The sequence below is a fragment of the Brassica napus genome, chromosome C1, assembly GCF_020379485.1.
Source record: "Brassica napus cultivar Da-Ae chromosome C1, Da-Ae, whole genome shotgun sequence".
NCBI lineage: Eukaryota > Viridiplantae > Streptophyta > Magnoliopsida > Brassicales > Brassicaceae > Brassica > Brassica napus.
The window spans coordinates 5,170,337-5,184,787 of NC_063444.1; the positions used below are offsets into that span (position 1 = coordinate 5,170,337).

Genomic DNA, 14,451 nt, shown 5'->3' on the forward strand with positions numbered 1-14,451 from the left:
TTTCGAAACAATCAAACAAACCGCTACAAATCGTTTCAAACCGCTCTGAATCTCTTAAAATCAAAAGCTGGTTTCAGCTAACGTTTGCGGTTGCGGGAGGATAATTTTTTTTTTTTTTTTCAAAAACCATATAAATACAAAAATAAAAATATTCAATAAAAATTTTAAATTGAAATTATAAAAATACTAAAATATATCTATTATATTTTAATTAATATTATAAAATTTTAAAATAAAAATATTTTCTATAATATTAAAAATTTTAAACTATAACTTTCTAAATATAATTTTCATATTTATTATAATATTATGATTTTTGATATTTTTTATAATTATATAAAATATAAATATTGTTCATTTATTATTTAACCGCTGTTGTATTTGGTAGTTAACCAGTCATAAGTATCCCGCAAACGCACCAATTTCTAACCGCAGAACCAGTCGTACAAATCTCTTAAAACCGCTAGAAACTGCAACCACTCGCATCTGCAAACTCCTGCAACCGCAACCGCTGCGTTTGAACCAGTCAGACCCTTGGTACCAAACGTTTGGATGTGAGAAGTAACTGAGATTCATCTAAGTAAATGCGAAATACGTTATTTGCAATTTAATAAGAAACAGAGTGGTGTAGATATTTTAACGACTGTTTCACTTTCTCTCAAAACATATACTAAAACTCGTTAAACATGCACTCATATCTCTTAATTAATTCGTATATCTGCCGACCATGATAATTTGGTAACGCTTATTAAGATATTCAACCAAAACCGAAATAAGAAAAGAAAAAATCTAATTTGCTGGAGAGGTGTCGGACGTGCGTGCGAGACTTTCCGAGTACACGAGTAGTGCTTAACCATGTCATGCTAACTTACGCATACGCCTTCATGTCTTCTTGCTAGCTTCAAAATTCAAAGGTTTGTGTGTAAAGCTAACTTCTCTCTCACACACTCTCTCAAACGATTCTGATGTATCGACGGTACGATAAGCCACCGCCACTGGCTGTTTCCTCCAAGGAGAATAAGAAGAAGAAGCATTTCGCCAACCACACAGCTCCCAACACTCCCGGAAACCACGAGAGGACTCAAGCCAGTCCAACGCTATCGACAGCTCGATCTCACGAACCGTTCATCGACTCCTCCGATGGTAAGCTCAGCTACGAAATCTTCTCCATTCTCGAGAGCAAGTTCCTCTTCGGTTACGAAGACCCGAGGCTATCGTGGATCCCTCGTAGTCCGTTACGACCCGGTGCTGATTCTTCCGACGCTGGACCTTCTCCGAGATCGCCGTTGACTCCAAACGGCGTCGTTCTCCCCGGGACTCCGTCTTCGTTCAGGAGCCCGAGAGGGAGAATCTGCGTGCTGAGCATCGACGGCGGCGGGATGAGAGGTCTTTTGGCGGGAAAATCTCTGATCTATCTTGAGCAGATGCTGAAGGAGAAATCCGGCGATCCAAACGCTCGGATCGCGGATTACTTCGACGTCGCCGCCGGATCAGGTATCGGAGGGGTGTTCTCGGCGATGATGTTCGCGACTAGAGACGGTAACCGCCCGATGTTCAAGGCGGATGACACGTGGAAGTTCCTAGTGGACAACGCGGAGAGTTTCTACAGATCAGGCGGAGGAGGAGGAGGCGGCGGAGCAGGAGCGGCGATCAAACGCGTCATGAGATCCGGATCCTCCTCGTCTTCTTCCGTTTCCGCCGCGACGGCGAAGCTCGAGAAAGCGATGAAAGCGTCGTTCGCTGATCTGACGCTTAAAGACACTTTGAAACCGATTCTCATCTCTTGCTACGATCTCTCCAGCACGGCGCCGCTTCTGTTCTCACGCGCCGACGCGCTGGAGAGCGACAGTTTCGATTTCCGTCTCCGAGATATCTGCCGCGCCACGTGGGCGGAGCCGGGGACGTTCGATCCGGTTCGCACGTCCTCCGTCGATGGAAAAACGCGGTGCGTTGCGGTTGGAGGTGGGCTCGCGATGAGTAATCCGACGGCGGCGGCGATAACGCACGTGTTTCATAACAAACAGGAGTTTCCGGCGGTTAAGGGAGTGGAGGATATGTTGGTGTTGTCGCTTGGGACTGGTCAGCTTTTCGAAGTGAATTATGATTATGAGCAAGTTAAAAACTGGCGGGTAAAAGAATGGGCCAGGCCCATGGCGAGGATCTCTGGTGATGGTTCTGCTGAGTTTGTTGATCAAGCTGTTGCTATGGGCTTTGGGCCTTACCGTAGCAGTAACTACGTTCGCATTCAGGTTTATTTCAATTCCATTTATATTGCGTTCTGCGTTTGTTTGAAAATATCATTTGGAAAAAAATGTTGTGGTGCAGCAGGCAAACGGATCGAGGTTAGGAGCTTGTGGGCCGAACGTGGACACGGATCCAAGAGCAGAGAATGTAAAGAAACTGACGGAGATAGCTGATGAGATGTTGAAGCAGAACAATGTTGAATCGGTTTTGTTCGGTGGCAAAAGGATCGGTGAAATGAGTAATTCGGATAAACTAGAGTGGTTCGCAAGCGAGCTTGTGATAGAGCAGCAAAGACGAAGTGTTAGCGCGTCACCAACCGTGACGTTAAAGCAAGCTGTGTCCAAAACCAACCGCAACGCTATAAACGCAACTCTCACTCTCATATCTAAAGAAAGGTGAAAAAACTACTTGTAAAGGAGGCTTATTTTTGTGCTTCTTCGTTTTTTTTTTTTTTTTGCTTTTCTTTTGCTTCAACGTTGAGATTTTTATGTCTGCCATTTACATAAGAAAGTACATTTACAGAAATACAAATAACAAAAGAATTATCTTGTGACATGTTTATTTATTAGAAGCTTAATTTTATTGAAGGAACATAAAATGTATGTACAGAGGCAACAATAATGGTTCTGAGTTTATGAAAGCTACAAAATCCCAGAGAGATCAAAGAAGAAGAAGAAGAAAACTGAGACTTATCTATATATCACTACACAACATTACTATCAGTCTTTCTTTCCTGACGTTGTAAGTTAACTACCGACCTATCTTAACAGCCGGAGCCAAATTCACCACCAATAAACAAAAACAGTTTCACCACCCTAGTAATCAAGAACTATAAGAAAAGAGAGAAAGAAATAACCCCTACACATGACGACGACGATGATGAAGCTATATCGGCTGGTTTGTTGGGAGCCAACCCGAATAACCGATTCTGGTGACTGGTTATTCATTCTGGGGGACCAAAACTTGTTTTTCCTTTTCCTTTCTTGGTCGCTAATAATGGTACAAAACAGACGGGACTGTACATAATTAATGATGGAGAGGGGAGCTTATACCATCATGTTTAAGTCTGAAAGGTCATCCATGGGTATTTGAAGTCCAAGGAGATCTATATCATTATCTTGTAACACATCGTCATCGATGTTCAACCATGAGCTTAGATCTCCTGCTTGCGCATCGAAATCATCTGGACCACCTAAACCGTCCGGTATCTGCAGGCCAGATAGGTCGAGAGGCTCTGACTCGTCCAGTGTCTCCAAGTTACTAAACTCGCTGTTGTTGCTATTAGTTGGTTTGGACTGTGATGTTCTGTTCTGCTCCAGGTTATTGACAGAAGTAGAAGGAGAAGAAAACATCGGAGTTGTTTTCTGCCTCGGTTTTGTTTTTGTTTTCCGTTCACCCTTGGCATTATTGGACAGTGCAGGGCGACCAACCTTGTTAGTTCCTCCACCTCTTGATGAAGAAGCATGTCCTTTTCCATCTCTGTCCCTATCACTTCTCTTTCCTTTTGTACTGCTTGAAAGTGGTGCCCCACCCACATCATTTAGTAGCAGCTCTCTCTCCTTCATTCTGTTTGACCACATTGTTTCATCTTTCTCTTCCCGTAAAGCATTTCCAGAAGAATTGGCGTAATTCTCCGTGTCATGCGTCATTCGTAATGCCAATGATGAGCTCGGTTGTTGTGATCCCATCGGCTCCTTGTCCATGGGGTTATCTTCGATTTGTGTCAGCCCGGTAACGAGGGTATTCTTAAATGTAGACTCACTAAAGCAGCTTTTGCCTGTCTCTTCGAATTCACGACATCTTGCAAGCGTCCTTTTCACGAAAGCAAATGCGGCTTGCTTTGATATCTTGTTAGCCGAACTCTTTCCACTTGCGGAGTGATGGCGCCGACTTGCCTGTAAAACAAAATATCCACAGAATTATCAAAACATGAACTTGGAATAAATTGGAAAAGGGTATCTGAAAAGGCAAACAAAACTGAATAGTTTAACCAATTACGAGAACATAATGAATTCACCTTGCTCTTTTGATATGCCATTTCGACGAGTTTTTCATATCCGAGCCGGTCAAACCCCCTATATAAGGGAAAAACATGAGGACAGACCGTTAGATCACACACAAGTCAAGATCACTAAGGGCGTGCAAGAAAAGCAGAAGAAAGACAAATTCATACTTCTCCTGACGTTCTTTCATTTCTAAGGCAGGCTTTAGTAGCCGATTCAACATCTCTTTCTTCTTACAACCCTTAAGTTTTAAGATAGACAACAACACAAAGTTAGCTATCTTGAGTACACAGTAGAAGTTTTGTTTTTTTTCACAAGTACAACATAAAAATGAACAAGGTAGATTTAAAGCGGTAAAATCATAATTTGCAACGTTAAGCTGTTTAAGAAAAGGTATGATAAGAACATGTTAGGAAACATACCACCTCGTAGATGGCCTCCTCTAGCGTTTTGATCTCGTCAACAATTCCTTCATCCTCCACGCTTGAAATATTAGCCTGCAAGCAAACAGAATGACAACACATCAATCAGAATCCAAACCCAAGAACATCAGTAAGCAGTATTTCTAAAGTGATTGAACTCCTGGGGATTGGGGAATATACCATGGGTTCCAAGCAAATTCCAATAGACTGAGCTTCCATATAAATCTTCTCATCTATCCCCAAATTTTCATATGGAATGTCTGAGAAGTCCATTGATAAATGATCTGAAAATCTTCCATTGACATTTTGAGCTGAGCTATTAACACCCTTGAGCGTCATAACAGACACATCATCTTCTAGCTCATCAAATTCCAGTCTATCACTCCTATAACCATTGGACTCCACCATATGGTTCAAAACATTGAGTTCTGACTCATCCTCCGCTCCAAATTGTAAATCTGCATCTGTTGAGTCCTCCGAAATCAGAGCTGATAGCAATCTCTGATAAAGAGGCGCAGCTTTAGAATCCTCTCTGCTGGTTGTAACTTCCTCGGGAAATATGTCACGACCATCGAAATCTGAAGCTGTCCCGACTGGTGTAGTAGTACTAGTACCCATGGCGGAGCGGTCACCCTGACAGAGAAAATGGTATCACATTTATCTAAAATCAGGAGTCGGTATATTAGAGCTGTAATTATCTTCACCAAACTTTGGAAAGGCAAAAGAAAATGCAATCTATCATCAGATCACGCAACATAGCAAATCTACAAATTTCCTACCATTTACACATTTTCGTTTTTTCCCCAATGAAACCAACCTATACACGCGCATAATAAATCTCCTAGTATTATCGAAATTACAAATCTGCCCCAGAGTATTCCTCTGCAGCACATTTACATCCCATCCCACTAGATTACTACGCAGGACGTAGAACGTTAGTAGTATACACCGATCAAGTACTACGCATACGCATATAAACATTTATAACTGATCTGTCACATCCTTTAAACTAGGAGGTCTGAATAGTATAATCTTGATCATATTGTTATACAGGATAACGAATTACCAGCTGTTTCACGAAATTGATATGTGCATCAGATATAAAGCAAAAGTATCGCTCCATTTGCTTCCAGAAAGAGCTAGGAAAATTCTGAGCTGCATTAAAGAACCAAACAAATTATTCTAGAGAAGAAAATCTGAAAAAAAAATAAACATAAACGAGGATCACGGATACTTACCAAAGTTTATAGCCGAGTTAACAGCAGCTAGTAGCTCTTCATGCCCATCATCTGAGCCAACTAGGTAAATGAAAAAAAAAAGAATCATTAACAAAAGAAAAGAAGAAAAATCAATCATGCGAAAGAACAAATCTGATTAACTGAACTGACCAAGAAAATCGATTGGAGCAGCATTTGACGATGTACTTCTCTGACGTTTGTAAGCTTTGCGGTCAGAGAGTTTCCTAGTGGGTGGGCGACCTACCCTACTGCAGAGAGCGTATGTTATTAAACTAGGAGATAAACCTCATGAAACCAAAAACTTTTACACATACCTGAAAATTGGAAAAGAGAAGTACTTAAGGCAGGGTTCCCTACCTTTCATTCGTGTCAGAACCATTTCTTGAACTGCGAAGTTGTTTTGCTGTTCCATGTCTCATAACTCCCATTGGGTTGACAGCCCTTGTTGAACCAAAGCCGCGGCCCGTCCTTCCTTGTCTCCTTACACCGTCCCCAAGCTTGTTTTTCCTGGATTGTAAACCAGTGATGGAGAGTTTAGGAACATTCAGAGCAGCTTTCCCATCGACCTCATCAGATTGCTTTCCCTTGTCTTTAGATTTGATCTCATGGGGGCTAGATTCTTCACTTCCTGATAACGCTGTTGTAGACAAGCTATTCTCAGCTTTAAACTTCATTTGCGGAGAAGCTGCTGGCGAGCGTCTATGAAATCCAACATCTGACACGTTATCTGGTGAAGGAAAGTCGTCATTGCTTGAAACGATGGGGATCAAGTTCGTTCTCCTTGCGGAACGGGATATCTTTTGTGGTCTTTGACCGGCCCATTGAGTGACAGGTGGTGATGAAGACCGATTTGATGTCATACGCTTGCGACTGGGAACCCCAGACAACAATGGAGGTTTGTTTGTACAGCCAGAAATATCCCAATCACTTGGAGAAGGAGTGTTATGGACAACCGGAGAAAGTTTCGGCGGTAGCCCTGATCCTGATCTCGGACCACGAAATGAAACACTTATTTTTGGGTTTGAAGTTGGGCTTGGAGAATTGGATTCATCCTGAATATTTGACCTGAAATGAACCCACGGCATTATAAAAATTGGAGAAGCGAAAAATTGACAGGTGTGTGATAGCGAGTTTGTTAACACATACTTGTTGATAGCCCTGTGGTTCACCCTTTCCTTATCTGAGCCAATAGCTCGTTCCCTCTTCTCATTGTACATCGAATTGTGATCAGAATCCCTGGAGATCAAGGAACGCCCTGCCGAACCTGTCTGCTGAGAGAAGCTATCAGATCTTCCATATGGAACAGCACCATTCACCGCCCCATGCCTACACAAATAATTTGAACAGAAACATTAATCAATTGAATGACCAACAAAACAGAGTCGCAATAACCTTCATTGACAGAAGGCGGAGAAATGAATGATAGGCGAGAGAAGAGATTAAGCTCAATTAAACAAAGGATCTTCAGCCACCAACCTAAATTCCATAATCACATGCAATAGCCGAATTAAGGTCATTGCGTAGGTTTATAAAGGCACTCTTGTTCTTGGGAGCATAAAGGCTCATTAATCTTATGTTTACATCCTATAGGAATGGTCAACTACATTCTATAGGAACCTATTATTCATTTTTAAGTAGTCAACGAATGGCTATCCATTTAATTATTTGACATCCCATTTATGAATATTTTCCTACTAATCTACAAAGGAAAGAATGTAAATCAGCAAAAATAGCACATATTCTGATAACTTGCATGGGACATGGCTAATAACTACATAAAAACAGGTTAAATGGAAGTACGCTTTTAAGAACATATCGACTTGGATTTAATAATTATTCAGATGCAGTATACGTGTCACCGTAAGACATACCTTGACATGTTTGAGTCACCATTCAATCTTAACCTGGAATCACCAGCTGATTTCGGTATGCCCTGCTTCAACTCCCTATAACCATCAACAGCTTTGTTTGAGGCCAAACTAGAAGGACCATCTGTTTTAGTGCCAGATCGTTTTTTCTTTATTTTCGACTTTTCCCAACTATCAATACCAATTGAAGATCGATCTTCACCCTGGACTGCAGTATGATTTGAAGGTCTTATTGAGTCTTTATCCCTATCTAGAGCTGATTGCCGAACAATAGCATTACTTCGAACATCCATCTGAATTACATAATAGCAAAATTAAAATATTTTGAATTCGTACCTACCAATTTAATAAATAAATAAAAACTGCCCAATGCTTTAGAAAATTAGAATCATTAATTAAGAACAGCATCCTGCGGTATGAATATTTTTTAATGTCAGAATATGAACGAAAAAAACTACTGGGAAATGTAGATCTAGCAGGACTAATGTTCTGTAATATATCCTTGACTTGAATATGACATTCATATGCATTGAATATTGGAAGCACAACTAACTTATACGAAGAAGTTTCTATATAATTATCTGCTACTACCATTTCTAGCTTTTTCTATGATAACCATCCAAAGTTTCACCAATAGTTTGTTCAATATATGCTCCTACAGAAAACTACATCATGACACAAAAGGTCTGTTCAGCTAGAAGTATAACCCAATATCCTTGGTGCAAGCTCCACAAAGATAATACACCAAAGCATATCTTGTCAAACAAGAATCAGGAATTACCATGGAAGTACGTGTCCGCTTATTTAATGCACCACTTTTAGATCGTTCGTCCACCTTTTGCTGGTCAAGCTCAAAACAACCAGGCAGAGTCTGACCTTGATTTCCCATTTTCACTAAACTTGGCCCTGAAGACAAGCGATCATTGGAAAACCCTTCTGGCCGAGACCTTTTCTTTGTAGGTACAGCAGGAAAAAACTTGTTAAATACAGACGAAGCTTCGTTGAAGATTTTCACACGCTCCCTGCAACAACAAAAATTCAATTAGGTGAACAGAACTCCGAACAAAATTTATCAACTTATTGTAATAAACTACCTGGCCTTCACGTTGTTTTCACGTAGACCAGCCTTTAGTCTTTTGATCTCTTCTGTTATAGGGGATGGAGTTAACTTCCCTCTCGGCGTTGTGCTTGGAGATTCATCCCCTTGAATTCCAAGAGCAATATTCACATGACGCTTAAAGTCACCTTGACGAATGGACTTGTGATCTGCGGCGACCACCTTAGGATCAAAACGCAAACACTGAAAGAAATTTGTAACATCGGTTTGTGCTAATGGTGAAGTGGTCCTCAACATGCTCGCGTGAGAAGATGAGACAGGATGCTCCATCGTCTCGCGAAAGCTACTAGATCTTTCCATCGGTGAAGCTAAGTTAGACCTGTATAAAGGCCTATCTGGTCCACCAGAAGAATAATCAAACTTCCCAGGTGCTGACATTCCCTTAGCTTTGGCAAGTCCACTGTTTTATTTATAAACAATACACACGCAGTGGCACATAACAAGCTTGCCGAGTTGCAGCACATATATGCTAAATTCTCAGCTGGCGCGTTTATTAGAAGATGCACCTGCAAAGTGACACAAAACGGAAGCAAAAACCTCAGTGAGAATCCCCCAGAACAATTTACCACGAGAATGGAACTGGAAGACAAAACATATATTCGCAAGTAAAAGGCATATAATTTCATTTGTACTAACCAAGTCTTAAAAATCATTAAAAAAAATACAAAACTCTCAAACCTATACATAAATAGAAACACAAGGATTCATAAGTGCCGGAATCATGTTCAGAGCCATATAACATCGCGTACTCTTTCTCTTCTAAGAACTAAGCAACTAAGCTACTACTACCCTAATTGAAGAGCTTAAACCAATAATGAAAAAAAAAATCTACAAAATTTAGCAAATGTACAAAAATGCGAAAAGTTATAGTAAATTGGAAAGTGAAGTAAACAAGAATATAGATCCAGTTGAAATGTGTTCAAAGATCTTATAAATTCACTTCTTATTAATCTAAAGCATATGATAAAGTTGGATAGTAAAAAAAAAAAACACCAGTACCTATCATCAACAACACCGTAATCAATTTGAGATGAAAGAAAGATAATTCCTTTAATTCCCTTCGTAATTCACATTGCATACTAATCATGAAACAAAAACGCCTTCAACTTCAGACATATGATTCTCAATTTACTCTTCTCTTGAAAAATTCGAGTTTTCAAAATTCATTACAACAAAACGCCCAATAAACTAAAATTAACTATAATTCAAAGCTTAAAATGATCAACGGAAACTCAATCACAGCACAAGAAAACCCTAGAAGAGATGCGAATCAAAAAAATGAACTTGATGAGACGAAGTCAATCATCTTCAATAAGCAGAGAAACCCACAGAAACGGAGCCCTAGAACCCGGATCAAACTTCAGAGATCAGAGAAAGAGAGAACAAACCTTCGAATCAAAATCACGGCGAAGAACCAAAAAAATTGAAAAAGTTTTCCCGCAGTTACAGAATCTCTCCCAGAAATCACGGAGATAATGAGAGATTGGATCGTTCAAAGGAAGAGCTCGAAATCGAAATCGAAATCGAAATCCAACGAGGTCCCTGCAACAGCCATGAGAGGACGGGATCGAGACGAACCGCGCGTTCCTTGGTTTCCTGTTTTTGATCGGCAATGGGGGAAAAATTGGCTGTTATCAAATTACGATATTACCCATTGGATAAACTTAGAGGAAGATCGGTCCCATATGGTGAGTGTAGGGGTAACTTGGTAATATAGAGTCAAATGGCTTTTCTCTAAGCTGTGACGATTGACGAATGACGATTTTAACTGTATATATATATTGTCCGAACAATTGAATAATATCAATAAATAAATGAAAAATCATTTCTGGTTATCCTTTGATGTCATCTTAACAGCATTCAGATTTGTACAATACAATTACATCATTTGAAGTCGTAATTAGGATCTTTAAGGTAAAATATTGTTGAATTATTACTATTGAGTATTGACTAGCTTTCTCCACCCAACAACGTGTTTTATTGACTAATAATCATTGGCTTATCTATTAAATTAATATTCAGTTATGTTCAAGATATAGGTTCTGTGTATAAATAAACACAAGAAAGGATTCACTGGAATAATATCTTTAACAACTAAAGATGGACTCCTGAAAGAAGAGTTTGAGTTAGGAAAATGAAACTTATGATGAGGTAGTGTTACATGTTGTTCACAAATATAGTTCACGAACATTTAACATCAAATTCTAAAAATTAATACCGCATATGCCCGGTGAAAGAAGATAAATGCATGTAAGATTGTTGTATTACCCTTCATTACATCCAAAAATACAAAAAAAAAAATGATTAAGGAACATGCTTATCTCTGATGATGACACTAACATGTTAAACATATAACAGATCCTATATTAACATTCTTACAGAACTTACGACAACGATTGGCAAACACAGAACTCTTTTCCTCGTATAGATTATATGTTCGTTTCAACCCACTCAGAATATGAGATTGTTCCTTTTGTGACCCATTCAAAGGTGTATACATTAACATATGCTAACTCTTGTTCTACCACCAATTTTTTGGAAGTTTCAAATTCAATTTATAGAGAATACATAAACTATAGATTACACAATGCTAATAGTATTACAAACAAAAACAACTCAAGTCCACTATTGCTTTCTGTATCCAAATCTCATCTAAAGTATTACCTAAAACACTTATGTTTATTCCTAATCTGGAAAAAGAATTTTGCAATAAAAAATCAGTTCAAAGAGAAAAACAAAGTCCATTCAGCTAGAGAGTCCTCGTCCCGGCCAAGCCACGATGCAAGAGATTGTGAGAGATCTGATCCCTCTTGTTAGACGCAGTCGCAGATCTGATATTATTCTCCGGCACAGTCACATCATCAAACACATCGAACTTAATCTCGGGCGCCATCTCCTCATTCCTCATCTCACAAATGTTATGCAACACACAACAAGCACCCAACACATACGGAAGATCCTGAAGCTTAACCTCCGTCCTCTTCTGCAGACAAGCCCACCGTCCTTTAAGCCTCTCAAACGCCTCAATCGCGATCTTCTGAATCCCGCCGATGTTCTCATTAAACCCGTGCTGCGTCCACGTCAGATTCTGCCTCGCGTACGGCACCAGAAGCCAATCCGTCAACGGGAATCCCGCGTTCCCGACGATCCAGCCGTCGCGAAGCATCCCGCGCGCGGCGCGCTGCCTCGCGAGCGACGATTTCTCGAGGATCAGATCGTCGGTTAGTGATCCGGGGTTTCCGATGCACACGTCGGTGAAGATCCCGTCTGCGTTGACCACTCCCTGGACTGTGATCGAGTACGACGTCTTCTGGTTCCTCTCCGTGTGCCTCTTGTTAAAATACGCCGCCACGTGGACTTTAGGAGCGATGATGGGGATGTGCGTGGTGTAGATCGAACCCACGACGTCTGGGATTTTATGGACCGATTCGAATTTCTCCTTTGTGGATTGGATCTCCGAATCCGACGGCCAGCGGAGGTACTTCGGCATGAGGACGTCGTAGATCGCGCGGCAGACCTCGATGACCAGCTTGTGGCAGGTGGAGATCCCGAGCCCGAACCGCTCCGACACGTGGCGCAGCGGCGCTCCAGTAGCTAAACGCCAGACGCAAACGCCGACGCGTTTGGGAGCTGGAATCGCGTCGCGGAGCATCGTGTTTTTCTTCGTAACCGTCGCGTCCAGCTCATCGCATATCAGATTAAACGTGGATTTGCTCATCCGAAACTCACGCCGGAACTCTTCCTCCGGAAAATCAGGGCTGCTCACTCTGTCCCACCAGTCCGTGGTACGCTCCTTCACCCACAGCCTCCTATGACTTGTCCCGGAGCCGCTAGCGATATCAGTCGCCTGAACCGGAGCGGTGGTTGCTTCCTCACCGGAAGCAACCGCGGAGACAACAGCAGCAGCAACGGCGGATCTTCTTGCACGTTTTGGAGGAGTAACATCCGTTTCTTCAGCTGTGTTGTAATGACCTTGCAATTGATTGTAGTAACCATCCATTGCTCTCACTTTCTCCCTGTGATTAGCTTCGAGAAGAGACTTCTCTCTATTGGATTCAAAGTCCCACTGCTCTTGCTGATGCTTAGCTTCCTCGTCTAGTAGCAAAAGCGTCGCGAGTATATCTCCAAAGGCAGGCTTATTACTACTACCATTCACAGCTCCAGCTCCTTCTTCTTGGTCTTCCTTTCTTGGTCGTTTCTTACTGTTGTCGTTACCAAAACCTTCGAACCCGAAATCAGAAGGAGAAGAAGAGTCCATGTCCTGAAATAGACCGAGGAAATGGGAACACTCGTCGTCTTGTAGGTATGGAAATGGGAAAGCAGATATTTCCATTAAAGGAGGATCCTGATTTTGACGAGTGTTTTTTTTTTTGGGTTTGAAAAGTGTTTGACTTTATGTTTAGATGTGAAATCAGACTTGAAAGCTCCCAAGTGTTTGAATTTCGATGGTTCTGGTTTCAGACGTTTATATAAAAAAAAGGTTTATTTGTCTGCCGAGAAGAGAAGATTGCAGAGACGAAGGAAGCGCGTGAACGTGTGAACGCGGTGAGGGGATGGGTTTGACGGTGACTTGACTTTCTTTTTCCAAGTTTTTTATTATTATTTGTCCGCTTTTTTATTTAGATAAAGCGTTTACTGGTCACTGTTTCATCGAGAGATTGCACCGCGTAAAACTTGTTTGATAACTCATGTAAAGACAAAAAGAAAAACATGTTTGATTAAGGCGTTATAACTATATTAGATTCTATATGCATAGTAGTGCACTAACAATATGTTACTCGGCTATATTAACTATAAAATCTGGCAAAAAATTATGTTAGTTATAATGAATGGTCGGTCTGTTAAGTCTTCTCGAAGACACCCGAAAGAATTTTTTTTAGCAATATCCTTTACTATGTTATGGGTTTAGTTTAGAAACAATATTGTATTCGTAAAGATGTAACGCTACGTTATCTTAGATTATGAGTATTGACTATGTTGAGAATCGAAAATAATGTTAGTTTGAGTTGCTTAACACACATTAGAGACTGTGGAAAACACCAAAGTTCTGAATTCAAAAGCTTAGCAAACCTTATCTACGAAACAAAAGTAAATGTCAAAAAGTCAAATTTAGTCAGAGAAACTTATAAACATTTTATTCTAATTTATTTGTTTTTGGTTCTAATGTTACTTAAGTTTCTAGCTTAATTTTATTATATAGTTATATGTAGGCCTGGAACTTTTATCCGAGATCCGGATTCGATCCGTGATCCGATCCGGATCCGATCCGAAAATCCGGATATCCGGAAAGGCCGAATCCGGATCCGGATAGTAAAATGTTGGATCCGTCAAAGCCGAATCCGGATCCGGATATCTTGATTTTTTAGTCCGGATATCCGGATCCGTAAATTTTATTAATAACTATTTCAAAAATAGTAATATCTATATATAAAAACTAATTTTATTTAATATATTTTCATTTTTATAATAGTATATATAAATTTTATGTAAATTTTGTAATATTATACATAGAAATAATTAAAAACATTCTATATATTTTTATTTTTAAATTATTGTTAA

The 14,451-nt window shown here is 40.3% G+C and overlaps 3 protein-coding genes across 6 annotated transcripts; 1 reads left to right on the forward strand and 2 right to left on the reverse strand.

Annotated features, from left to right (window-relative positions):
• Nucleotides 1-414: 414 nt before the first annotated feature.
• On the forward strand, nt 415-3,036 carry LOC106418377 (patatin-like protein 8). 2 transcript variants are annotated; one of them, XM_013859071.3, is made up of 2 exons: nt 415-2,249; nt 2,326-3,036. In XM_013859071.3, exons 1-2 carry the CDS (start codon nt 966-968, stop codon nt 2,641-2,643), a joined length of 1,602 nt encoding a protein of 533 aa, XP_013714525.1. In that variant the 5' UTR covers nt 415-965; the 3' UTR covers nt 2,644-3,036. The 2 variants fall into 2 exon arrangements, with proteins under 2 accessions (XP_013714525.1, XP_013714526.1); XM_013859072.3 differs by having other exon boundaries at nt 2,329-3,036.
• On the reverse strand, nt 2,806-10,633 carry BNAC01G08670D. Of its 3 annotated transcripts, none has more exons than XM_013859069.3 (14): nt 10,281-10,633; nt 8,870-9,398; nt 8,557-8,797; nt 7,779-8,068; nt 7,054-7,233; nt 6,265-6,972; nt 6,058-6,152; nt 5,908-5,967; nt 5,736-5,824; nt 4,850-5,302; nt 4,670-4,744; nt 4,418-4,488; nt 4,262-4,319; nt 2,806-4,139 (listed from the first exon to the last, which is right to left on the reverse strand). In XM_013859069.3, exons 2-14 carry the CDS (start codon nt 9,268-9,270, stop codon nt 3,291-3,293), a joined length of 3,570 nt encoding a protein of 1,189 aa, XP_013714523.1. In that variant the 5' UTR covers nt 9,271-9,398; nt 10,281-10,633; the 3' UTR covers nt 2,806-3,290. The 3 variants fall into 3 exon arrangements, with proteins under 3 accessions (XP_013714523.1, XP_013714524.1, XP_013714522.1); XM_013859070.3 differs by having other exon boundaries at nt 4,673-4,744; nt 6,058-6,155; XM_013859068.3 differs by having other exon boundaries at nt 6,058-6,155.
• A 695-nt stretch (nt 10,634-11,328) lies between these two features.
• Nucleotides 11,329-13,624, reverse strand: LOC106418412 (protein ALP1-like). The gene has a single exon (XM_013859114.3). It carries the CDS (start codon nt 13,223-13,225, stop codon nt 11,642-11,644), a length of 1,584 nt encoding a protein of 527 aa, XP_013714568.1. The 5' UTR covers nt 13,226-13,624; the 3' UTR covers nt 11,329-11,641.
• Nucleotides 13,625-14,451: the final 827 nt, after the last annotated feature.

Bases quoted from the DNA above. Each gene is read 5' to 3' on its own strand.
- LOC106418412 (XM_013859114.3), bottom strand. From the start codon at position 13,225: ATGGAAATATCTGCTTTCCCATTTCCATACCTACAAGACGACGAGTGT.
- BNAC01G08670D (XM_013859068.3), bottom strand. From the start codon at position 9,270: ATGTCAGCACCTGGGAAGTTTGATTATTCTTCTGGTGGACCAGATAGG. The intron at 5,303-5,735 runs GTAATTCGTTAT...TTTCTCTGTCAG, and splicing joins TCAATTTCGTGAAACAGCTG to GGTGACCGCTCCGCCATGGG. The intron at 4,320-4,417 runs GTATGAATTTGT...TCCCTTATATAG, and splicing joins ATGAAAGAACGTCAGGAGAA to GGGGTTTGACCGGCTCGGAT.
- LOC106418377 (XM_013859071.3), top strand. From the start codon at position 966: ATGTATCGACGGTACGATAAGCCACCGCCACTGGCTGTTTCCTCCAAG. The intron at 2,250-2,325 runs GTTTATTTCAAT...GTTGTGGTGCAG, and splicing joins GTAACTACGTTCGCATTCAG to CAGGCAAACGGATCGAGGTT.